The following is a 27,667-nucleotide window of genomic DNA, read 5'->3' on the forward strand; positions in this document are numbered from 1 at the left end:
TAATAGGAGAAAATGCCCCCCAAAAGTTGTAACCCCATTTCTTCTGAGTATGGAAATACCCCATGTGTGGATGTAAAGTGCTTTGTGAGCGCACTACAATGCTCAGAAGAGATGGAGTCACATTTAGCTTTTTGAAAGGAAATTTTGCTGAAATGGTTTTTGGGGGCATGTCGCATTTAGGAAGCCCCTATGGTGCCAGAACAGCAAAAAAAGCCCCACATGGCCCACTATTTGGGAAACAACACCTCTCAAGGAATGTAACAAGGGGTATATTGAGACTTAACAACCTACAGGTGTTTGACAAATTTCCGCTAAATTTGGACGTGAAAATTTTTAATTCGATTTTTTTCACAAAAATGCTGGTGTTACCCCAAATTTTTCATTTTCACAAGGGGTAATAGGAGAAAAAGCCTCCCAAAATTGTATGAGTATGGAAATGCCCCATATGTGGATGCAAAGTGCTCTGCTGGCAAACTACAATGCTCAGAAGAGAAGGAGCGCCATAGGGCTTTTGGAGAGAGAATTTGTGTGGAATGGAAGTCGGGGGCCATGTGTGTTTACAAAGCCCCCATGGTGCCACAACAGTGGACCCCCTGCACACACACACACACACACACGTGACCCTATTTTGGAAACTACACCCCTCACAGAATGTAATAAGGGGTGCAGTGAGCATTTACACCCCACTGGCTTTTGACAGATCTTTGGAACAGTGGGCTGTGCAAATGAAAAATAAAATGTTTCATTTTTACGGACCACTGTTCAAAAAATCTGTCAGACACCTGTGGGGCATAAATGCCCACTGCACCCCCTATTACATTGTGTGAGGGGTGTAGTTTCTAAAATGGGGTCACATGTGGTGGGGGTCCACTGTTCTGGCACCATGGGGCATTGTAAACGCACATGGCCTTCAATTCCAGACACATTCTCTCTCCAAAAGCCCAATGGCGCTCCTTCTCTTCTGAGCATTGTAGTTTGCCCGCAGAGCACTTTACATCCACATATGGGGTATTTATATACTCCATATAGAAATGGGGTGCTTTTGGGGTGCTTTTTTTCCTATTACCCATTGTGAAAAAAAAATTGGGGATAACACCAGCATTTTAGTGAAAAAATTAAAAATATTTCATTTTCACGTCCAACTTTAACGAAAATTTGTCAAACACCTGTGGGGTGTAAAGGCTCAAAATACTCCTTGTTACGTTCCGTGAGGGGTGTAGTTTCCAAAATGGGGTCACGTGTTGGTGTTTTTATTTTCATTTATATGTCAGAACCGCTTTAACAATCAGCCACCCCTGTGCAAATCACCTCAAATGTACATGGCGCTCTCACTCCTGAGCCTTGCTGTGCGCCTGCAGAGCATTTTACGTCCACATACGGGGCATATCCGTACTCAGAAGAAATGGCGTGACAAATTATGTTTTTTTTTTCCCCTTCTACCTCTTGTGAAAATGAAAAAGTATGGGGCAACACCAGCATGTTAGTGTAAAAAAAAAATATTTTTTACAATAACATGCTGGAGTAGCCCCCAACTTTACCTTTTCATAAGGTGTAAAAGGGAAAAAAAAGCCTCCCAAAATGTATTAGACAATTTCTCCCGAGTACAGAAATACCCCATATGTGGCCCTAAACTGTTGCCTTGAAATACGACAGGGCTTCAAAGTGAGAGAGCGCCATGCGCATGGGAATTGAATAGGGAAGGACCCGGATGCAAGAATTATACTTGCCTCAGATACCAAAATTACCCTACGGCAGTGTTTCCCAAACAGGGTTCCTCCAGCTGTTGCAAAACTCCCAGCATGCCTGGACAGTCAATGGCTGTCTGGCAATACTGGGAGTTGTTTTGCAACAGCTGGAGGCTCCGTTTTGGAAACAGTGTCGTACGAGACATTTTTTATTTGAGCCCTTTTTCACCTTAAAGGGGTACTCCGCTGCCCTGTGTCGGAAGCTCCACTCCCCAGCGTCCAGAAGTTTATTGTTGCGGACGCTGTGTGCGGGCTACCATGTTCAGGGCCGCCCCGGGTGACGTCACGCCCGCCCCCTTCGTGACGTCACGCTCGCCCCCTAAACGAAAATCTATGGGAAGGGGGCGTGACGGCCATCGCGCCCCCTTCCCATAGACTTTCGCTGAGGGGTGGGCGTGACGTCACGAGGGGCGGCCCTGAACACGGAAGCCCGCACACAGCGTCCGGAACAATAAACTTCCGGACACTGGGGAGCGGAGCTTCAGACACAGGGCAGCGGAATAACCCTTTGAGGATGCAGCCCTTTTTTACAATGACCACTATCACTTTATGCATTAATAACTCTGGGATGCTTCTACCGATTATTCTGATTCCGAGATAGTTTTTTCGTGACATTTTCTACTTTAACACAGTGGTAAATTTTCGTTGTTACTTTTATCCTTTCAAGGTGAAAAATCCCAAAATTTTCATGAAAATTTAGCATTTTTCTAACTTTGAAACTCTCTGCTTGTAAGGAGAATGGATATTCTAAATAAATGATATATTGATTCACACATACAATAGGTCTACTTTATATTTGCATCATAAAGTTGACATGTTTTTACTTTTGGAAGACATCAGAGGGCTTCAAAGTTCAGCAGCAATTTTCCAATTTTTCACAAAATTTTCAAAATCGGAATTTTTCAGGGACCAGTTCAGTTTTGAAGTGGATTTGAGGGGTCTTCATATTAGAAATACCCCATAAATGACCCCATTATAAAAACTGCACCCCCCAAAGTATTCAAATGACATTCAGAAAGTGTGTTAACCCTTTAGGCGTTTCACAGGAATAGCAGCAAAATTAAGGAGAAAATTCAAAATCTTCATTTTTTACACTCGCATGTTCTCCAGTTTTTGAAATTTTACAAGGGGTAAAAAGAGGAAAAAGCCTCCCAAAATGTGTAACCAAATTTCTCTTGAGTAAGGAAATGCCTCATAGGTGGATGTCAAGTGCTCTGTGGGTGCACTACAAGGCTCAGAAGGGAAGGAGCGACAATAGGATTTTGGAGAGTGCGTTTTTCTGAAATGGTTTTTTGGGGGCATGTCACATTTAGGAAGCCCCTATGGTGCCAGAACAGCAAAAAAAAAATAAAATTAAAAACCATGGCATGCTATTTTGGAAACTACACCCCTCAAGGAACATAAGGGGTCCAGGGAGCCTTAACACCCCACAGGTGTTTGACGACTTTTTGTTAAAGTCGGATTTTCCACTAAAATGCTGGTTTTTGGAAAGCAAATTTTGCTGAAATGTTTTTTGGGGGGCATGTCGCATTTAGGAAGCCCCTATGGTGCCTGAACAGCAAAAAAAAAAAAAAAAACATGGCATACTATTTCGCAAACTGCACCTCTCAAGGAACGTAACAAGGTGTACAATGAGCCTTAACACCCCACAGGTGTTTAACAAATTTCCACTGAAGTTGGACAGGAAAATGAAAAATTTAATTTTTTTCACAAAAATGCTTATGTTACCCCAAATTTTTCATTTTCACAAGGGGTAATTGGAGAAAAAGCCTCCCAAAATTAGGGGTGTAAGAAAAAAAAAATCCATCCACTGGATTATCGCGATTTTTTATTTGGCGAAACGGTATCTATTCAAAGTATTTTTGAATCGATCCTTTTAGGTATGTGGAATTCGTATCTACCGACGCCCGGGACATGCAGTTCAGGGCGTCGGGCAGGTGAATTTTTCCAGCTCGCGGAAGCAGGGCTGGACCTAACAAGCGCGGCGGTGCATGGGTTCAGAAATCTCACCTCACAGTGGCGCTCTGGGTGTATGGAGCGGGCTCCCGGCTCGTGCCTGCTCCGTACTCTGCGGCCCCCGCTAATAGCCAGCATGCGGCGCTCAGCAGTCTGTATGGAGCAGGCTCCGGGCTCCTGCCTGCTCCATATTACGCATCCCCCAGCTGATTTCAGTAGCCGGGGGCCGCCGCTAATAGCCAGCATGTGACGATCGATGTGGCTGGCTATTAACCCTTTAGATCGCCGCTGTCAAAGCTGACAGCGGCGTCTAAAGGGATCTGTGAATGCTCCCTGGTGAGCTAGTGGGGTGGATCGCCCCCCCGCAGTGCGATCACGGGCGATCCACTTTAGAGGTAGCCGGAGGGCTTACCTCTGCTTCCTGCTGTCCCGTGGCTATGTCATTGATAGAGCCTGGCTTGACTAGGCTCTATCAATGGATCGCAGATCAATGGAGTTCAATAGAACTCTATTCATCTGTCTGAGAAATCTAATGATTCCTCCTAAAAATCTAATAAAGTATATAAAAAAATATGTTTTAATAAAAGTGTAAAAGACATTGTTTTTGAGACAGAATCGGGATATATCGTGATAAATCGTCTCGTAAACAGAATCGGAATATATCGGGATATATCGTATAGTCATACATGTATCGCGATACGTATCGTATCGCCAAATTCTTGCCGATTCACACCCCTACCCAAAATGTGTAACCCCATTTCTTCTGAGTATGGAAATACCCCATATGTGGATGCAAATTGCTCTGTGGGCGTACTACAATGCTCAGAAGAGAAGGAGCGCCATTGAGCGTTTGGTGAGAGAATTTGGTTGGAATAGAAGTCGGGGGCCACGTGCGTTTACAAAGCCCCCCCCCCCCCCCCCGTGGTGCCAGAACAGTGGACCCCCCCCCCCCACGTGACCCCATTTTTGAAACTACACCCCCTCACAGAATTTAAAGGAGAACTACGGGATTGAACATTTTATCCCCTATCCTAAGGATAGGGGATAAGATTCAGATCGCGGGGGGGTCCGACCGCTGGGGCCCCCCACGATCTCCCGTACGGGGCAGCGGCTCTCTGCATAGAGAGCGTGTGTCGACCACCGCACGAGGCGGCGGCTGACACGCGCCCTCCATTTACTGCTATGGGAGAGCCGAAGCGCTGCCTTCGGCAATTTCCGGCTCTCCCATAGCAGAGTATGGAGGGGGCGTGTCAGCAGCTGCTTCGTGCGGTGGTCAACACGCCCTCTCTAACCAGAGAGCCGGGGCCCCGTACGGGAGATCGCTATGGGGGCTTTGTAAACACAAATGGCCTTCAATTTCGGACACAATCTCTCTCCAAAAGCCCAATGGCACTCATTCTCTTCTGAGCATTCTAGTGCGCCAGCAGAGCAATTTACATCCACATATGGGGTATGTTCTTTCTCAGAAGAAATGGGGTTACAAATTTTGGGGGGCATTTTCCTAATCTCCTTTGTGAAAATGAAAAATTGAGGGTAACCAGCATTTTTGTGAAAAAAAATCTTTTTTCTTCATTTTCACATCCAACTTTAACGAAAATTTGTCAAACAACTGTGTGGTGTTAAGGCTCACTATACCCCTTGTTACATTACGTGAGGGGTGTAGTTTCCAAAATGTGGTCACATCTGGGTATTTATTGTTTTGCGTTTATGTCAGAACCGCTGTAAAATCGACCACCCCTGTGCAAATCACCAATTTAGACCTCAAATGTACATAGTGCGCTCTCACTCCTGAGCCTTGTGCGTCCACAGAACATTTTACGACCACATATGGGGCATTTCCGTATTCAGGAGAAATTGTGTTACAAATTTTGGGGGTCTTTTTTTTCCTTTTACCGCTTGTGAAATTTAAAAGTATGGGGCAACTCCAGCATGTATGTGTAAAATTATTATTATTTTTTTTTACACTAACATGCTGGTGTAGACCCCAACTTTACCTTTTCATAAGGGGTAAAAGTAGAAAAAGCCCCCCAAAATTTGTAATGCAATTTCTCCCGAGTACGGAGATACCCCATATGTGGCCTTAAACTGTTTCCTTGAAATACGACAGGGCTCAGAAGCAAGAGAGCACCATTCGCATTTGAGGCCCAAATTGGGGATTTGAATCCGCCAGCATGCCTGGACAGTCAGTGGCTGTCCGGCAATACTGGGAGTTGTTGTTTTTCAACAGCTGGAGGCTCTGTTTTGGAAACCGTGCCGTACAAGACCATTCACCCTTTTTTTCCGGGTCACCTGAGACCCGATTGACTCGGAATAGCGACAAATAGTCGGTCTGAATTGACCGCCGATTTGCCACAATCGCAGACATTGGGGGGGGGGGGGGCCTGGGCGATATGCCGGGATGGCTGCTGATGGATATCAGCAGTCATCCTGTTCCGATCCCCAGAGACGCGGTGATACAGGAAAGCTGTGCCGTAAATGTACGGAGCTCGTCCTTAAGGGGTTAAAAGTCCGAATCGCCCCCTCTCATTTTCCTTATGAAAAAAAACAAGAAAACATAATAAAAATAAACTTCTTATTTGGTATCGATGTGTGCATAATTGTCCGAACTATTAAAATAAAACATTTATCCTACGGACAATGGCATTGAATAATAAAAAATACCAGACCCCAGAAATGCATTTTTTTATAATATCATATCCCAAAAAAATTAAATAAAAAGCTATCAAAAAGTCTGATCAATATCAAAATGGTACGAAAAAGTAATAAACTGTTATAGGGATAAGAAAATGGCAATTAAAAAAAAAGTTAATAAAATTAGCAGCAAATGAAAAACTATACAAATTTGGTATTTCTGTTATAAGGCCGACCTAAAATATCAAAATAACATGTAAGTTTCACTACAAGGTGAATGGGGAAAAAAAAGAAACCCCCACAAATTAGCAAAAATTGCATTTTTTTTATTACACCTCACAATTATTTGTTTTGTTTCAGAGCATGTGTTATAGAAAAATGAAAGGTGTCATACAAAAGTACAAGTGGTCTGCAAAAAACAAGCTTCATATGGGTCTGTAAAGGTAAATATTTGAGAATCATGGCTATTATAGGGCGAGAAGGAAAATAATTATACCAGGACAAGTTGATTGTGCTCTTGTTTTAGTCCCTTGGACAAGTATTCTTTTTTTTATTTTTTTTATTTCCACACTCCAAGTCATGGACAAGAGATGACTTATGGACAAGGCTGCATGAGCAGACACACCAATCACCTACCTCCAACACAAGGAGGAGCATGCCCCCTAACCCTGAGAGGATTTCTAACAAAAGGACTAATGAAAAGAGGATTTTTTTAAATACTATATATAGGTGATAGAGGCATAAAAATTTGATATACATGGTCAGGATTAGGTAAGTTTCAACTTTTCCAATTCAGCCGCATGGCGTTTTTTAGTCCAAAAAACGCTGCGGCCAGATGTTAGCTGTAAATCAATGAGAAATCGCAAAATCCTTTTTCCACTTGGCGTTTCTCAGTTTGGCGTTTTATTAATCCCTTTGGTGTTTTTTCACTCTTTTTTAAAGGTTTTTTTTCCCCCTGAAATCATGGTGTTTTTCTCCCATAGAAGTCTATGGGAGTGAAAAAATGCCAAGAAAATGGATGTGGGTTTTAAATTGGGCGTTTTTGCAGGCGGCTTTTATTCTTTTTTGGACTTTTGTGGACTAGCGATTCAAAAAAGTGATGGACATACCTTTTTTAAATAAAATTTCGTAGGGTACCATTAAAAAATAACTACAGTAGTGAATGAAAAAATTGTATCTACAGGGATGTCGAAATCCTATCGCCCGACGCCCTGGACAAGTAGCTTTGGGCGCCGAGCAGGTGAATTTTTTTTTTTTATAGATTTAGCCCTGTATCGGGCAAGCAGGGACAGACAGACTTCTCCCTTATTTTTCTTTAATGCCGGTGTGAGGTGCAGGAGTCGATGCAAGTCTGCACTTCACACCGGCGCTCAGAATGTATGGAGGGGGCAGTGGCGGCCCCCAGCTGATTTCAGTAGCTGGGGGCCGCTGCTCAGAGCCCCCCAGCCGGTGTGAGGGGATCTCAGGAGCGAGGGCAGAGCCAGAGATTGCACGTCTGCAGGAGATGATTAAGCCACGCCCCCTCACCTCCCCCCCCCCGGAGGATGGAGAGCGCAGCTCTGCATAATACAAGACGACGGGGAGAATGAGGACGTCCACAGCTCCTCCCTCCCCCACACACAGCCTCTCCCTTCCCCCTGCTCTGTCTACACAGGACCTCATTTATCAAGGGGAGGTTTCAAGTACAGTGGTCCCTCAACATACGATGGTAATTCGTTCCAAACGACCCATCATTTGTCGAATCCATCGTATGTTGAGGGATCCATGCAATGTAAAGTATAGGAAGCTGTACTCACCTGTCCACGTCGCTCCGGACCAGGTCCTCACCGCTCCCGATGCTGTCCCAGGGGCTCCCGATGCTGTCCCGCTGCTCCGGTGTCTTCTTCGCGATCCTCCGGCTTCTTCCGCATCTTCTGCAGGGTCCGGGCCTCGCTTTCTGGTGACGTTATTACGCTGCTGCGCCGGCGCGGCGTGCGTAGTGACGTAATAACGATGCCGGAAAGCAAGGCCCGGACCCTGGAGAAGATGCGCAAGACACCGGAGGATCGCGAAGTGGACCCGGAACAGCGGGAATAGGTAAGCGAACCTGCCAGGGATGCTTAAACTGCTATCCGACAGCAGCTTAAGCATTTTGCGCTGTCTGATAGCAGTTAATGCGATGGCCCCGACATATAAAAGCATCGTATGTCGATGCTGACATCGACATGCGATGGCCTCTGAGAGGCCTTCGTATGTCGATTTTATCATATGTCGGGGCCATCGTAGGTCGGGGGGTTACTGTATTCACAGAGAAAATACAGAGCGGGGAGAGGACGTGTGTGAGGAGACTGCACTGCACGGGCTGGGGATTTCACCTCACACCGGCTCAGGTGAGGAGGCCGAGCATGCAGGCGGCGGGAAGGGTGGTTGTATATGTATGTAATGTATGATTAGGGGGGTGTATCAGCAGCGGGTGTATGTATGATGTGTGCATATGTATGGTGTATGTGTCATGTGTATATATGATGTGTGTATGGTGTATGTGTCACGTGTATATATGATGTGTGTATGGTGTATGTGCAGGGACGTGCACACATAGGAGTGAAAGGGGGCTGGAGCCCCTGCCCTTTTCCTCACCTGCCCCTCTAGTGCCCTCACAAAAGGAGCTGCTGGGGAGATTTGTATGTGGTTTAATGGAGGGTGCTGTGCCCTCCCTGCAGCAAGGGGGCGCCACTCACCCTGTCATTATCTGCCATTTATCTGCTTCTCTCCACACGGAGGAGACAGGAGCAGCGGAGGCAGAGAGAAGCCCCGCCCACAGTCTGCCCGGCCACAAACTCCAGCCTGTGCAGAGGGGGATGGAGCCCTTACTTACTGTAAGTAATTGAAAATATAAGTGAGTGATTTTATGTGTGTATATATCTTTATGTACCTGTGCAGAGAGGGATGGCTGGGGCCTTAGTGTAAGTGACTGTGTATATATGAGTGATTGTATGTCAGTGTGTTTGTATATATATTATATATATATATATATATATATATATATATATATATATACACACATATATATATACACACACACATATATATAATGTGAGCAAGTGAATCTATGTTTGTGTGTATATATCTGTGAGTGATTGTATGTGTGTACCTGTATGTATGATGTGCTTATTGGCTATATCTTTTAGTATATATTCCATGTTATATGTGTCTGTGTATTTATGTTTCTATGTGTGTATATGACCTATGTACTGTATGAGTGTATATGACCTATGTACTGTATGTGTGTGTATATGACCTATGTACTGTATGAGTGTATATGACCTATGTACTGTATGTGTGTATATGACCTATGTACTGTATGTGTGTATATGACCTATGTACTGTATGTGTGTATATGACCTATGTACTGTATGTGTGTATATGACCTATGTACTGTATGTGTGTATATGACCTATGTACTGTATGTGTGTATATGACCTATGTACTGTATGTGTGTATATTACCTATGTACTGTATGTGTGTATATGACCTACGGTATGTACTGTATGTGCCTTTATGTTATGTGCTTGTATGTACTGTATGAAGCACATTATTATGGAATTATTGGAGGAATGTAAGCACAGTATATAGGGAATTTATGGAAGCACAGTATATATTTCATTATATTGGAACATTATATTTTTATGTATTCTGGCACTGTGTATAGATCCTTAACCTGTTAAGGACCCAGGGCGTAAACTTACACCCTGAGTCCCGGTCTTGCGATATAACGCGGGGTCACACGGTGACCCCGCATCATATCGCGGCGGGCCCGGCGTCATAGTGAAGCCGGGACCCGCCGCTAATAGCGCGCGGCACTGATCGCGGTGCTGCGCGCTATTAACCCTTTAGCCGCGCGCTCAAAGCTGAGCCGCGCAGCTAAAAACGAAAGTAAAAGTGCCCGGCTAGCTCAGGGAGCTGTTCGGGATCGCAGCGGTATAATCGTGGCATCCCGAACAGCTGTAGCACAGGAGGAGGTCTTCTTACCTTCTCCTGCGCTGTCCGATTGCCGATTGAATGCTTCAAGCCTGAGATCCAGGCTTGAGCATTCAATCGCCGAAAACACTGATTGATCCATTCCTATGATGATGGATCAATCAGTGTAAAATATCAGTAAATGCAATGTTATAGCCCCCCCCCCCCTATAGGAGCTATAATACTGCATAAGAAATGTGTAAAAAAAATCATTAACCCTTTCAATTATCCCTTCCCCTAATAAAAGTTGGAATCACCCGGCATTTCCAAGAATAAAAAAAACACAGTGTAAATAAAAATAAACATATGTGGTATAGTCGCGTGCGGAAATGTCCGAATTATAAAAATATACCGCTTTTAAACCGCACATTAAATGGCGTACGCGCAAAAAAATTCAAAAGTCCAAAATAGCGCATTTTTGATCACTTTTTATACCACAAAAAAGTGAATAAAAAGTGATCAAAAAATCTGATCAGAACAAAAATGGTACCGCTAAAAACTTCAGATCACGGCGCAAAAAATGAGCCCACATAGCCCCCTGAACATGGAAAAATAAAAAAGTTAAAGGGCTCAGAAAATGACAATTTTAAATGTCAAAATTTTCCTGCATGTATTCATGATTTTTTTTCTGAAGTGATCCAAATCAAACCTATACAAGTAGGGGATCATTTTAACCGTATGGACCTACAGAATAAAGATATGGTATCATTTTTGCCGAAAAATGTACTGTGTAGAAACGGAAGCCCCCAAAACTTATAAAATAGTGTTTTTTCATCAATTTTGCCGCACATTGAATTTTTTTCCCGTTTCACCGTAGATTTTTGGGTAAAATGACTAATGTCATTACAAATTAGAATTAGTGACCCAAAAAATAAGCCATCATATAGAATTTTAGGTGAAAATTTTAAAGAGTTATGATTTTTTCAAGTTAAGGAGGAAAACTTGAAAACGGAAAAAGCCCGGGTCCTTAAAGGGTTAATGGTGGCACAGTATAGTTAAATAATAGTGGCACAGTATATAGTTCATTAATGGTGGCACAGTATATAGGGAATTAATAGATGAATGGTGGCACAGTATATAGGGAATTAAGGGGGGTACGGTATATAATTAAAGGGAAACAGTATATAGGGAATTAATAGATGAATGGTGGCACAGTATATAGGGAATTAAGGGGGGTACGGTATATAATTAAAGGGAAAGCTGTTTACTCGCACTAAACCCAATACACGAGGTTACAGTGCAGGAGAACAGGAGATAATGTTATACTTACTAAATGCGGACCAGCCGTTTTCTAGGTATTGCCCCACATTGCTAGTATGCGAAGTCAGTCTTGTGCGCAATGGAGGCGGAGCTTCCCTGCCTCCATCCTGTATGCTGTGCTATGCCCGGCCGTCTTTGTATATTTATAATTCTTTTTTTGCCAACTTGTATATTGTAGCATTTAAGTATATATTAGTGTGGTGTTCATCTCTTCAGTGTAAGAACCAGAGCTGTGTGGAGATTCCTGCATAAGGTGGGTGCTGGGTGATTGGGGATGGGTGCTGGGTGATTGGTGATGGGTGCTGGGTGATTGGTGATGGGGTGCGGCCAGATACAGTGCACGTTCTGTCATATAGAGGTCAGACCGGGGCATATAGGGGGAGATTTATTAAAACCTTTGCAGAGGAAAAGCCTTCTGCAAAATGAAAGCAGCGATCTGATTGGTTGCTATGGGCGACTGCACCGCTCTTTCTCTGCACAGGTTTTGTATAAATCTCCTCTATAATACAGTATATTATAGGGCAGCTGTCACATGTTTTCTGTAAATAAGACTGACAGCACAGACAAAGTGTATATACACATGGCAGACCTTCATAGAAACTGTTCTTGACTCGATTTTACAAAAGCACCAACTTTTATGGGAATGTCAAGGGGGCCTGGCCGGAGGTCCACTGTGTCCCTGGGCCGCAGCACATTAAGTCTGGCAGACATTTTTTTTAAATGATAAGTGCCCTCTTTTTTTACTTGAGCCCCTGCCCTCTAAAATGTCTGTGCACGTCCCTGTGTATGTGTGATGTGTGTATGTAATGTATGATATAGGGGGCAGCGGCAGGTGTATGTATGATGTGTGCATATGTATGGTGTATATTTATGGTGTGAGTGTATGTGTATATATGATGTGTGTATGGTATATGTGTGATGTGTGCATGTAATGGGGGGAAGCAGCGGCGGGTGTATGTATGTATGATGTGTCGATGTATGTATGTAATGTATACTATAGGGGACAGTGACCCGGTGTATGTATATGTGTATGATATGTGTATGTATGTATGTTTTGTACAGGGGCGGACTGACAAGTGCTGCTGCCAGTTGTGCTAATTTTTTTTATTTTTTTTTAGTGGTTTCTGGCCACCCGCACTAAATTGCACCCCCAGAATCCCGCCCCCTTCATACTCACCCGCCAACCAAGAGCCCAACGGATGCACGAAAACACGCCCGAACTAAAACTACAACTTCCAGCATGTTGCACCATAACCTAATCTGTAGAACTATAAAGTGTAACATGCTGGGAGTTGTAGTTTTGGTTCGGGTCAGCTGCAGAGCCATAGGCTGCATCAGGGCATGCTGGGTGTTGTAGTTACTAACTGTAGTTCCCAGTATTCCTTGACACAGCCTATGGCTCTGCCGCTGACACAAACCAAAACTACAACTCCCAGCATGATACACAATAACCTTACTGTCCTACTATACAGTGCAAAATGCTGTATCAGGGCATGCTGGGTGTTGTAGTTATCTAGTAACTAAATGCAACTTCCAGCATTCTCTGACACATAAATTAGAGTAAATAAAATGCAGCACACAAACTGGAGCAGGTCACCCCCCCCCCCCCCCCCAGTAACACAGCATTGTTCAGTGTTTTCCAAGCAAAAGACTCCATATATAAGTCCCTATGAAGACTGAAAAATTGTGATTAAAATATTTTAAGAAGTGCGTAAATATGTGAATAAGCCCCTTTCCTAATAAAAGTTCCGATAATAACAACAGATCATGTCACACAAAATTACCCTCATCCCTGTATATGGAAAAAATTTCTGTGGTTGCCTCGGGTGTAAAAGGAGCTGGCTACAACTCTCCCGCCGCTAATAGCCTGGCATGCTGCGATCACCGTGGCCGCTATTAAACCATTAGATTACCGCTGTCTAAGGCTGGGTTCACACTACATCAAAAACCGTATGGGAAAAAAACGGATGGAACAGTATGGGAAAAAGTAAACCGTGTGGGTTTTTAAACAGTATACTGTTTTTAACCCCTTAAGGACTCAGGGTTTTTCCGTTTTTGCACTTTCGTTTTTTCCTCCTTACCTTTTAAAAATCATAACCCTTTCAATTTTCCACCTAAAAATCCATATTATGGCTTATTTTTTGCGTCGCCAATTCTACTTTGCAGTGACATTAGTCATTTTACCCAAAAATGCACAGCGAAACGGAAAAAAAAAATCATTGTGCGACAAAATCGAAAAAAAAACGCCATTTTGTAACTTTTGCGGGCTTTCGTTTCTACGCAGTGCATATTTCGGTAAAAATTACACCTTATCATTATTCTGTAGGTCCATACGGTTAAAATGATACCCTACTTATATAGGTTTGATTTTGTCGCACTTCTGGAAAAAATCATAACTACATGCAGGAAAATTTATACGTTTCAAAATGTCATCTTCTGACCCCTATAACTTTTTTATTTTTCCACGTATGGGGTGGTATGAGGACTCATTTTTTGCGCCGTGATCTGAAGTTTTTATCGGTATGATTTTTGTTTTGATCGGACTTTTTGATCACTTTTTATTCATTTTTTAATGATATAAAAAGTGACCAAAATACGCTTTTTTGGACTTTGGAATTTTTTTGCGCGTACGCCATTGACCGTACGGCTTCATTAATGATATATTTTTATAGTTCGGACATTTACGCACGCGGCGATACCACATATGTTTATTTTTTATTTTTTTTACACTGTTTTATTTTTTTTATGGGAAAAGGGGGGTGATTCAAACTTTTATTAGGGAAGGGGTTAAATGACCTTTATTAACACTTTTTTTTTTACATTTTTTTTGCAGTGTTATAGGTCCCATAGGGACCTATAACACTGCACACACTGATCTCTAATGCTGATCACTGGCGTGTATTAACACGCCTGTGATCAGCATTATCGGCGCTTGACTGCTCCTGCCTGGATCTCAGGCACGGAGCAGTCATTTGTCGATCGGACACTGGGGAGGCAGGTAAGAGCCCTCCCGGTGTCCGATCAGCTGTTCGGGACGCCGCGATTTCACCGCGGCGGTCCCGAACAGCCCGACTGAGCAGCCGGGTCACTTTCACTTTAGAAGCGGCGGTCAGCTTTGACCGCCGCTTCTAAAGGGTTAATACCGCACATCGCCGCGATCGGCGATGTGTGGTATTAGCCGCGGGTCCCGGCCGTTGATTAGCGCCGGGACCGACGCGATATGATGCGGGATCGCGGCAGCCGGCGCAGGACGTAAATATACGTCCTGCGTCGTTAAGGGGTTAAAAGTGCATACTGTTCTGTCCGGTTTTGTAGAAAAAAACCCATACATTTTTGAAAATTTTGTCCATTTTTAATGGGAGGGGTCTTGGGTGGGGACTTTAGTATTCAAATGCGCATTTGCAAAGTAAAAACGTATACTTTTTTCCCATATGGAACCGTATATATGTGCGTTTCACATTGACGTCCATGTTAAAAAAACGTATGCGGTTGCAGTACGCATACGTTTTTTTTTTTTTTTTTTAACATGGAGGTCAATGGGAAACGCACATGTATACAGTTCCATACGGGAAAAACTTATACGTTTTTACTTTGCACATGCGCATTTGAATACTAAAGTCCCCACTCAAGACCCCTCCCATTAAAAATGGACAACATTTTCAAAAACGTATGGGTTTTTTTTCTATAAAAACTGACGGAACTGTATGTACTTTTAAAAACAGTATACTGTTTAAAAACGCATAAGGTTTACTTTTTTCCATACTGTTCCATCCGTTTTTTTGCCATACGGTTTTCTTTAGAAAAACGGATTGAAAACAGTATGGCAAAAACGTAGTGTGAACCCAGCCTAAGTTGACAGCAGTGTCTAAAGGAATCTTATAACCATCCCTGGTGGTCTAGTGGGGGGAATCGTACTATTTTGGTTGAAATTATTTTATCTACCAGGACAAGTGGATTTTCTTGAGGGACAAGTAGATTGTGTTCCACTTTAGTCCCTTGGACAAGTAGTTTTTTTTTTTTTTAATTTCCACACCCCTGATCTAGCAAAATTTATCTTTTTTATTACTAATTTTTAAAACAGGGATCAATTTATTTGGGCGGGTAGGGCACTGAAAATGTAGCCGACAATAATAAAAATGGTGTGTGTGTTTTTGACTTTTTTTTTCTTTATTTTTTACATTATTTTAGATAGTAATACTACTCCCAGCATGGAACACCCTGTTCCATGATGGGAGTAGTAGTACCTGTACTAATTGACAGATCACCTGGGTCTGTTGCGATCCTCCTGTATAATGTATAGATGCAGGAAGCCGCTCTTCTATGGTCCCCTGCACTGACATATATATACACACCTATTCATATTTCCCGCAGAGAGCTGTGATTGGCTGGAACCATCTGCCCAATCACAACTCTCTGTGGGAAATATGAATAGGTGTATATATACTTCAATGCAGGGGACCAGAGAAAAGCGGCCACCCGCATCTATACATTATACAGGAGGATCACAGCGGGTGTCAGTAGTGACATCCGCTGTGATCTTTCCTTAACTGCAGGTACTACTGCTCCCAACATGGAACAGAGTGTGCTCCATGTTGGGAGTTGTAGTACCTGCAGTCAAGGACAGATCACAGCGGGTATGACTCCTGACACCCGATGCGATCGTCCTATCTATTGCAGAGATGTGGAGCGGCTCTATACAGCGCTCGCATCTCTGCTCTATACTCAGGCCAGTGATGTGAATAGATCACTACTCATTCATATTTCCCTCAGAGCTGTGATTGGCTGCCACCATCCTGTCAATCCCCATTCTGGGAGGAAAATATGAATGAGTGATGTTCAATTCACATCACTGGCCAGAGTACAGTGCAGAGATGCGTGCGCTGTATAAAGCCGCTCCGTATCTCTGCTATATTATGGACGATTACATCGGGTTTCACGACTTACACCCGGGGCGATATGTCTATTGGTAAAGGTACTACTACTAACATCATGGAAACGTCTGTTCCATGCTGGGAGTAGTAGTAATACCTAAAAAATGTAAAAAAAATAATAATTATATATATATATATATATATATATATATATATATATATATATATATATATATGAAAAAATTAAGTGAAACACACATACACACTTTATTAAAAATGTATTAAAATTTTGTTATAAAAAAAATATACATTTCGTGAAATAATTTTTTTACCATCCCTACTGCATCCTTTTTTTTTGGGTACCCGACAAATTTTGGGTACAAAAAAATTAAATAAATAAAAAAATAAAAAAAAAACGCGAAAGGGACCAAAAATGCGATTTGCCCTGAAATGCAAAAAAACGCCTGAAAAAATACGTCAAACACAGGAAAATGCTGTGGCTTTTTTTTTCTTGTTTTTTTTTGGGCAACAATAAAACCAAGTAGAAACTTAGCCTACCAAACATGATTATATTATTATTATTTATATATATATATATATATATATATATATATATATATATATATATATATATATATATATATATATATATACACATACATACATACATACATACATACATACACACACACACATACATACATACATACAGTCATGGCCGTAAATGTTGGCACCCCTGAAATTTCGCAAGAAAATGAAGTATTTTTCACAGAAAAGGATTGCAAATTTCCAAAAATGGGCTGGACAAAATTATTGGCACCCATAACTTAATATTTGGTTGCATACCCTTTGGAAAAAATAACTGAAATCAGTCGCTTCCTATAACCATCGATAAGCTTCTTACGCCTCTCGGCCGGAATGTTGGACCACTCTTCCTTTGCAAACTGCTCCAGGTCTCTCTTATTGGATGGGCGCCTTTTTCCCAACAGAAATATTAAGATCTCTCCACAGGTGTTCAATGGGATTTAGATCTGGACTCATTGCTGGCCACTTCATAACTCTCCAGCGCTTTGTTGCCATCCATTTCTGGGTGCTTTTTGACGTATGTTTGGGGTCATTGTCCTGCAGGAAGACCCAAGATCTCGGATGCAAACCCAGCTTTCCAACACTGGGCTGTACAGTGCGACCCAAAATCCATTGGTAATCCTCAGATTTCATACAACCCCAAAACATCATTGAATCTCCACCATATTTCACTGTATATACTGTGTTCTTTTCTTTGTAGGTCTCATTCCATTTTCAGTAAACAGTAGAATGATGTGCTTTACCAAAATGCTCTATCTTGGTCTCATCTGTCCACAAGACGTTTTCCCAGAAGGATTTTGGCTTACTAGTCTTGCTTTTTTATGTCTCTGTGTCAGCAGTGGGGTCCACCTGGGTCTCCTGCCATAGCGTTTCATTTCATTTAAATGTCAACGGATAGTTCGCGCTGAAACTGATGCTCCCTGAGCCTGCAGGACAGCTTGAATATCTTTGGAACTTGTTTGGGGCTGCTTATCCACCATCTAAACTATCCTGCGTTGACATCAATTTTCTCTTCCATCCACACCCAAGGAGATTAGCTATAGTTCCATGGGTTGCAAACTTCTTGATAATGTTGCGCACTGTGGACAAAGGCAAATCTAGATCTCTGGAGGAGATGGACCCGTAACCTTGAGATTATTGATATTTTTCCACAATTTTGGTTCTCATGTCCTCAGACAGTTCTCTTCTCCTCTTTATGTTATCCATGCTTAGTGTGGTACACACAAACACACAATATAAAAACTAAGTGAACTTCTCTCCTTTCAGATGTGATTTTTATATTGCCCACACCTGTTACTTGCCCCAGGGGAGTTTAACCCCTTAAGGACGCAGGGTTTTTCCATTTTTGCATTTTCATTATTTCCTCACCCCCTTCTAAAAATCATAATGCTTTCAATTTTGCACCTAAAATTCAATATTATGGGGTTTTTTTTTGCGCCACCAATTCTTTTTTGTAGTGACAGTCATTTTACCAAAATATCAAAATTGAAGAGAAAAAAAATGCCATTTTGTAACTTTTGGGGGCTTCAGTTTCTACACAGTGCATTTTTCAGTAAAAATTACATCTCTTTATTCTGTAGGTCCAAATGGTTAAAATGATACCCTACTTAGGCTACATTCACATCTCTGTTTTACACTATGGGTGCCGGATCCGGCTGGGGGAGGGGAAAACCGGGCTCTCCCGTACCCCAGCCGGACCAGCGCTGAACTCCATTCACTTTAATGAGCCGACCAAAGTCAAATGGTGACTTCGGTCGGCTCATTTTTGACCCGTATCCAGTTTTGTGACCGGACCTAAAACCGTAGTATACTACGGTTTTAGGCGACGTTATGTGCGGGAGGAGTGGCCTCCCAGCCAGTGGCCGGGGAGTCAATGCGCTCGCTCCTGCATGTCTGATTGACAGGCAGGGAGCGAGCGCAATGTAAATGAATTAGGACCCATTGCCCGGCCGCAATCGGTCCGAATTCAGGCGTGACATCACGCAGTGCTACAGCGGGCCACTAGGAGGGAGACCCCTAGTGGCCGGTTTTCAAACGTAAAATTCACCCTGAAAGTGAAAAAATTAATAATGAAAATATATTCCAGATATACATAAGTACTAAAACATATCAAAAAAATAAAGTTGGTGACAGTGCCCATTTAAATGATCTTTATTAACTTTTTTTTCACACTTTTTTTTTTGCAGTGTTATAGCCCCCCCTAGTAGCTATTACACTGCACATACCGATCTCATACACAGATCATTGCCGTGCATTGACACGGCAAAGATCAGTGTTATCGGCGGTCAATTGCTCAAGCCTGGATTTCAGGCTTGGAGCAATCAATCGCCGATTGGATGCAACAGAGGCAGGTAAGGGGACATCAGCTTGCGTTCTAGCTGATCGGGACATCGCAATTTCACCACGATGGTCCCAATCAGCCCAACTCAGCTGCCGGGAAGCTTTTACTTTCATCTTAAACGCAGCGATCAACTTTGAACACCGCGTCTAAAGGGTTAATAACGCGCGGCACGCTATTAGCCCAGGGTCCCGGCTTTCACTAGCTGGCGGGACCGACCCGGCATGACGCGTGACCCCACGTTATATACCGGCATACAGGTACACCCTGCGTCCTTAAGAGGTTAAAGGAGCATCACATGCTTGAAACAATCTTATTTTTCCACAATTTTGAAAGGGTGCCAATAATTTTGCCCAGCCCATTTTTGGAGTTTGGTGTGACAATTTGCTTTTTTTCCCTCCTTTTTGGTTTCGTTCCAATACACACAAAGGGAATAAAAATGTGTATAGCAAAACATGTGTTACTGCAATCCTTTTCTGTGAGAAATACTTCATTTTCTAGAAAAATTTCAGGGGTGCCAACATTTACGGCCATGACTATATATAATCATTTTGCTTAAAAGAAAAGATGTGCTGAAACTTTCAGGGACGTGGTGGTTTACATTAGGGAGCGTAGCCATCAAAAATCACAACCCCATTATGTGTCAGGTGCGGCTGCTCTGTCATCTCTATGCCTGCAATGTGCTGCCTCACGTGGTTTTCTGCACTGCCGGGGCAGCAATGCCTCCTCCTTGCCTCCAGGTGTCGATGTGCCGAGAGTATCAGGAAGGAGACCATACTGCTTGTAGCTGGAGCAGGGTCCTGAGCCCAGCACAGAAAAGATAAGAAGTGAAGCCTAGTGCCAACAAGTGTAAGCTGTATCTGTACCTGGAGGGAGAACTGTGTGTGTACCCCTCTATAGTTTCCCCCCTAATAGTGTCTACTCCTATGTGTACCCCCTATTGTGTCCAGTCATCTGTGTACCCCCTATAATGTGTCCCTCCCTATAGTAGGTCCCTTAAGGGTACCCCCTATAGTGGGTATCAATATAGCATGCAGTGAGCATTAGGCATCCATATAGCATGCCCAGCCTGCATAGTATGCTGGGCACACTGAGTTGTAGTTCGGCCCCAGCTGCAGGGCCACAGGTTGCAAGTCACTGCTCTATAATGCAGCTGATCCAAAACTAGTACAGCTACTAGCATGCTTTGACACAGCCTATGGCTCTGCAACTGACCCAAACCAAAACTACAACTCCCAGCATGATGCACTTTTACATATAGTGCAATAAGCTGGGAGTTGAAGTTTTGGTTTGGGTCCGCTGCAGTGCCATAGGCTGTGTTAAAAAAAATAAAAAAAAATTGTATAACAAAATTGTATAAAAAAAATTAAAATATGTTCAGGTTTGGTCTAATACTTTTATTTTTGTGCACCACTAATTTCTGCTATTTAGATGATGTGAGAAAAAATTTGCAACACTTGCATATATATGAGCCTGCAGGGGCTATTTAGATGATGTGAACAGTCTAAAACACTAGACCAAAAGATATACCTGAGGGTTGTTCCAATCACTTACATCAAAATGTAACCGGTCAGCTGCTAAGGACGAGCTAACACAATGGTTAAATTCTCCTGCTGTTCGTGTACAGATAAGGCTATGCTCACATGAGCATTGCAAGCTATGTTCTCTGATTCTGTTAAAATGACAATTTAGCGGCAAAAAAAAATCCTGCATGTTATTAGTTTTTTTTCCCTCTGCCCTCTGCTAAATTCCTGCAAAACAACAGACATGGAAACCTGACCCCCGTCAATGGGACCTGTTGGGATCCGTTGGTGTCTGTTGAGTCACACTCTGTACAGCCCTATTATTAGGAGCTGTAAAGGATCTCTGTTACAGTAATGTAATGTAAATGAGGCCTAAAAGTTTCTTCTAACCAATCCTCAATGGAACAAGCCCAAAGAGGAAAGAGAATTTCCAGACTGAACTATCTGACAATCTTTAAGCTGAATGTTTCAGTGAATTCAGAATATTATGATCCTTTATGACTGCACACAATGTCAGACAGTACCTGTGCTGACAGCAGAAAAAGGGCACGGAGGCTTGACAGTGCTCCCTTCAGTTGTGTGTTGAGCCCCCACAGTCAATAGATATTTGCAAAGCACACAGTTGGTAATATGACTGTGCACACACCACTAGTTCATGCAGTTATAGGGACCCAGCCTTTGAAGTCTATCACAGTGACAAGGGATGAATTTCTGGGCCTTGTAGTATTTCAAATGCTGGTAATAACAGATGTTCACAAGTCAGGTGTGTACCATTGGGGATCATACGAGGCACACTGCTGTGACCACAATAAAATGCATTCTGAGGTTTCTTTGATGTTTTGATATCATGTTCTCAGCAGATTCTATGTTGGTAGTGGTGGTGGGGTTGGATTTTATACATAAATACTTGCACCATGGATGTAACGTCTGTGGTAACAGCATTGATAGTCTTTCTATGAAACCTGTCTGACATCTTATAGTCAGCAGCAGAACAGGTTTCCATAGTAACATAGTATGGAGTAACAAAGCAAGGATGATTAATATGATATGAACTGAAGCTATCATTTAACCTTAGAGGAAAAGAAAATCTTAAGGTGTACTAAGACATAAGGTAAAAAAACTAAAAATAAATGGTGCAGAAGCATTTAACATTGCTTATGGATGCCCAAGTTTTGAAACCACCAAAAATCCATGTTTTGGGGGTCTTAGTCCTGTTCCACTTCAAGGTTGAGCAGTTGCTCAGTACTGTATAATAATAATAATAATATATTCCCAGAATGCATTGCTTTTCCGCAGATGATCATCACAGTCCTCACAACCTGTCTACTCCTCCCCCCCCCCCCCCCAATAGCAATCCAGCCTGCTTCTGCAGAACATTTCATGGCAAAGTGAGGTTGCATTAATTCCCTGTCTGCTCCCCTCCGCTGTGATATTGCTCAGAACAAGGCAGCATGCTGTAACCATATTTCATTTTTTCCTAAATGTTCCACAAAAGATATTTATGTATGTGTGGGTGATGTAGGACCCATGGGCAAGTCAGAAGTGGTGACATCACTCAGGGGGGCAGGTTATGAGCCTTAACACCAGATCGAGCAAACCTCCTGAGGATGATGTGTTTTCTCAGGAGGATCTGCTGAGACAGCAACACGCTGACAATAAAAGGACTACATTACTTCCTGTGAGGGGTGAAAAAGCATGCTAAAGCCAGCACAATTTGGGAAAACACTGTTTTAGTAAGTTATATATCTAAGGGTGAGGGTCTTTTTAAAATACAACTTTCTGACACCAAAAACACCTATTTACACTGCCTTTGTGTGCAGTAAGCTTCCAAAGCTTGCTGCACACACAGGGGTGTGGTTTGTGGTAGACCAGTGTCCTCTCATAGCAGAATTAGCATCTAAGGTAAACACATCATCTCACACATGCTCAGCCCAGTATTGTGGCCATGACGTGGTGAGTGGGCTTGCACATTTTGATCAAAACGTATACTAACAATGATTTATAAATATGCTGAGAAGCAAAATGATCTTGGTACAATATATAAATGTGCGGCCTCTGTTTTTCTACATTTATGCCACATTGTGTTTTCTATCCACCTCATTTTATTTTGTTTTACCTGGTCAGCACTCTGCCCCACCTACTCAGTGCAGGCCTACTGAAACAGCAGGGGACTGCAAAAGTGTCAGTTCCTAGCAGGCTTCCAATTCTCAGACTGTAAGCACATGGCAAGTGAACCTTACCATCTGTTCACATTAGTGTAGTGCTTTGTAGCAGCCATTGTTGCTGTTACGCTGTGTCAGTGGGGTGGAATGACCCAGAGCCGGAGGCTAGGCCGAGCAGTACTGGGGCTGCTCAGTCACAGGGCCGTTACCAATATGGACGCTAGTTTAGTGGTGCTGGCAGACTCCACCCAGCCCTACGCCATTTTAAGTTAGGGACCTGCTCTACCAAGGTGGTTGTCATGTGGTGAGCAGGCTTGCACATTTTGATCAAAACATACACTGATTACCTGTTAGTTTTATTAATATCCTGAGAAGCAAAGGATCTTGGTACAATACATGGATGTGCAGCCTTGTCTGTTTTCTAGATTTTTTGTATTGTAAATTAAAAACCAGCACTGGAGTTAACTGGCGTATACATAGATTCTGGAATAAACGCAGCATTTTATACATTCCACTTCATCAAACAACTAAGGGGGAGGGTGCAGAGTTTTCATTGTGTCTTGAGTGCTTGCTTAGAGCTCCTTCTAGGTAATGCATGACAGATCAGGTTACAGCCTCTAAGGATTGTGGGAAGTCATTAGAGGAAGGCGCACAAAGCCAGATTCCAGGATTAATAAGACACAGAGAACAACAAAATCAGAATTCCAGTATAGAACATTTCAGACCAGGCGGTGGAATCTGCATTACAAAACACTCAACAACAGTTGCATTTATCACATGTAGGGTGTATTATGTATGTATGTAAGTACACCCCAGTGTCATTATCTGTAAGGTTCAGGCATTAAAGCAGAAATACAAAGAACAAAAAGCCTTATAAAACAAAAAGGACAATAGGACCCTGAACAGTTATTACACCAAGATAGTCACCACTTACTAGACTGTTGACTGTCTCCATGATCCTGTGACAATCCCTCTGGATACGTAACAGCAGCACCTGAAACAAAATATTACAATTTCAATAGACTGTTAAAGAGATAACTACCAATGTCAGGACCACGGACGTAAATGTACGTCCTGGTGTGGAGGTACTTAGCGCACCAGGACATTCATTTTTGCCTGGGATCCACCAGTAATGGCCGGCATCCGCAATCGCGTGGATGTCTGCCATTAACCCCTCAGATCACAGCATCTGCAGCAGCGTGGCTACATTTTATGCTGATCTGATCAGCTAACATGGCGGACGGAAGTCCCCTCACCTGCCTCCGCCACCTTCCCAGCTTCTTCTGCTCTGGTCTGAGATCGAGCAGACCAGAGCAGTAGATAGCCAATAACACTGATCAGTGCTATGCCCTATGCATAGCACTGAACAGTATTAGCAACCAACTCATTGCTATAAATAGTCCCCTATGGGGGCTATTAAAGTGTAAAGTAAAAAAAAAAGTTTTAAAAAAAAGTTTTAAAAATAAATAAATGTGAAAAATCCCCTCCCCAATAAAAATATAAAATGTCCCTTTTTCCCCCCCATTTTATCCACAGAATAAAGAACACATAATTTTTACCGTAGATTACACGGCGTGAAAACAAAACCTTCCAAAATTTGCTAAATTGCGGTTTTCTCTTTAATTTCTCCACACAAGATGTATGGTGCAACCAAAAAAATACATTTTATGGTAAAATGAGTGACGTCATTACAAAGGACAACTGGTCTCGCAAAAAACAAGCCCTCATACTAGTCTGTGGATGAAAATATAAGAGTTATGGTTTTTTGAAGGCGAGGAGAAAAAAAATGAAAAACGTAAAAATAAAATTGTCCTTAAGGCCAAAATGGTCTGAGTACTTAAGGGGTTAAGGACCCGAGGTTTTTCTGTTTCTGCACTTTCGTCTTCTGCTCCTTACCTTTAAAAAAATCATAATTCTTAAAATTTTGAACCTAAAAAAAAGGAAAAAACTAGTCCACTCCCTTTCTATAACGCGGGGCCAAAAAATAAACATATCTGGTATCACCGCGTGCAAGAATGTCTGAATTCTAAAAATACATTGTCAATGGCGTACGCGCAAAAAAATTCTAAAGTCCAAAATAGCGTATTTTTCGTCACTTTTTATATCATGAAAAAATTTATAAAAAGCGATCAAAAAGTCAGATCAATGCAAAAAATGCTACCGTCAAAAACATCAGATCATGGCGTAAAAAATTAGCCCTCATACCGCCCCATAGCGGAAAAAAAAATAAAAAATAATAATAAGTTATAGGGGTCAAAAGATGACAATTTTAAACATTCATTTTCAGGCATGTAGTTAAACAATCAAACCTACCGTATATGCTCGAGTATAAGCAGAGTTTTTCAGCACGATTTTTCGTACTGAAAACGTCTCCCTTGGCTTATACTCGAGTGAAGAAAAAAAATAAAAATCGCAGGCATACTGGTGGGGGTGGCGAGTGGGATGGGCCAGGCCGTCCATCACACCCAACTACGCGGCAGGGACCGTCCAAATTCCAGTGGGGAGGGTGAGCCAGTCCGGGCCATCCATCTTGACTGGAGGGCCCTCTTCACCGCTCCGGGCCAGCCCCGGACTAGTGACGCCGACTATTGACGCAGCCGCACAGGGACATCCGTGCGCAGCAGACGTCCGTGATGTCCCTGCGCACGGACGTCCCCCCACAGCATCATCAATGCAGTGTCACTAGTACGGGGCAGGCCCGAAGTGGAGAAGAGGGCCTCCCGGTCAAGATGGATGGCCCAGACCGGCTCAACTCTCCCCTTGGAATTTGGATGGTCCCCGCAGCTTAGATGGGCGATGATGGATGGCTGCTAGGGAAGGAACAACAGAGCCACAACTGAGGAAGGTCTAGATGATGACAGGGGGAATGAGGGGGGTCTGGATGACGACAGGGGGGATAATGGGGGTCTGGATGATAACCAGGGGGTCTGGATGGTGACGGGGGGGGGGGGGAATGATGATGTATTTTCCACCTTAGGCTTATACTTGAGTCAATAAGTTTTTCCCAGGTTTTTGGGGTGAAATTAGAGGCCTCGGCTTATACTCGAGTATATACGGTATATAAGTAGGGTATCATTTTAATTGTATGGACCTAAAGAATAAAGAGAAGGTGTCATTTTTACCGAAAAATGTAATGCGTAGAAACGGAAGCCCACAATTTTGTTGCACAATGATTTATTTTTTCCGTTTTGCCGTAGATTTTGGGGTGAAATGACTGATGTCATTACAAAGTAGAATTGGTGGTGCAAAAAATAAGCCATATGGATTTTTAGGTGCAAAATGCTCCGGCCCCTGTATTGCCCGTCATTACGGCGATCTGACATCATATCCCTATCCTTTGGATTGGGGATTAGCTGTCTAGGGGCGGAGTACCCCTTTAAGGACTCAGACAATATTATTTTTACTGTTTTCGTCTTCCTCCTTGTCTTCAAAAAATCATAACTCATATTTTCATCCACATACTAGTATGTTTTTTGCGCGACCAGTTGTCTGTTGTAATGCCATCATTCACTTTACCATAAAATGTATGGCGCAACCAAAAAATTGTGTGGGGAAAAGAAAAAGAAAGCTGCAATTTAGCAATTTTTGTAAGGTTTCATTTTCACTCCATACAATTTACAGTAAAAATGGTGTTTTCTTCATTCTTTGGGTCAATACGATTAAAATGATACCCATGATTACATACTTTTCTATTACTGTTGCGCTAAAAAACAAACCAAAAAAAAAACCGCAAACTTTTTAACCAAATTAGTACGTTTAAAATCCCTCTACTTTGAAGACCTATAACTATTTACTGATACCATATTTGCATATTTAAAACTTTTAATAGAATTTTTAAATCTATTTTTTTTGGAATAAAAATGTAGGGGAAAAAACAAAAAAAAGCGCAGCAATTTTGTACTTTTTTTTTTGGTACGTTCACCGTATCATTAACACTATATTTTAATAGGTTCGGATATTTACACAAGCGGCGATACCAAATATGCTTATATGTTTTTTTTTTTATACTTTTTGGGGGTGAAATTGGGAAAATGGGACAATTTACATTTTTATTGTGGGAGGGGATTTTTCCCAATAATTTTTTTTTTTTTTTTTTTTTTTTTACTTTTATTTTTACATAGGGGACTATTTATAGCAATCTTTCGATTGCTAATACTGTTCAGTGCTATGGATAGGGCATAGCACTGATCAGTGTTATCGGTCATCTTCTGCCAGAGCAGAAGACCCGTGGAAGGGAGCAGAGGCAGGTGAGGGGACCTCAGTTTGCTGTTCTGGATGATCGGAGCTGCAGATGCCGTGATCTGCAATAGCGGATGGCAGCCATTACCGGCGGGTCCATGGCTGCTATCAGCAGCCAGGACCGGCGGCGCACGACCCAAGCATTGCTACGATGCTGGCGGTAATGTATAGGACGTAAATGTACGTCCTGGTGCGTACTACTGGTGCGTTAAGGGGCTAAAATGGGCTTGTTCCTTAAGGGGTTAAACATCCTGTAGACCAGTGGTTCTTAACCTGGGTTCGATCAAACCCCAGGGGTTCGGTGATTCAGTCTCGGGGGTTCGGCGGGGGAGGCCCGCCGGGTGTTTTTGCCTCGGCACAT

General features: G+C 42.6%; 1 protein-coding gene across 23 annotated transcripts in view; it reads right to left on the reverse strand.

Annotated features, from left to right (window-relative positions):
• The window catches only part of ZMYND8 (zinc finger MYND-type containing 8), a 172,243-nt gene that overhangs the window by 90,694 nt on the left and 53,882 nt on the right, over positions 1 to 27,667 (reverse strand). For all 23 annotated transcript variants that reach the window (XR_008849297.1, XM_056548802.1, XM_056548785.1 and 20 more), the window contains one exon: positions 24,002 to 24,061. Coding sequence is in view for 21 of the 23 variants with exons in the window: in XM_056548802.1 (XP_056404777.1) it covers positions 24,002 to 24,061 (60 nt within the window). In the remaining 2 variants the exon portion in view is untranslated. The remainder of the gene's footprint in view (positions 1 to 24,001; positions 24,062 to 27,667) is intronic.

This window comes from Hyla sarda, chromosome 12 (genome assembly GCF_029499605.1).
Source record: "Hyla sarda isolate aHylSar1 chromosome 12, aHylSar1.hap1, whole genome shotgun sequence".
NCBI lineage: Eukaryota > Metazoa > Chordata > Amphibia > Anura > Hylidae > Hyla > Hyla sarda.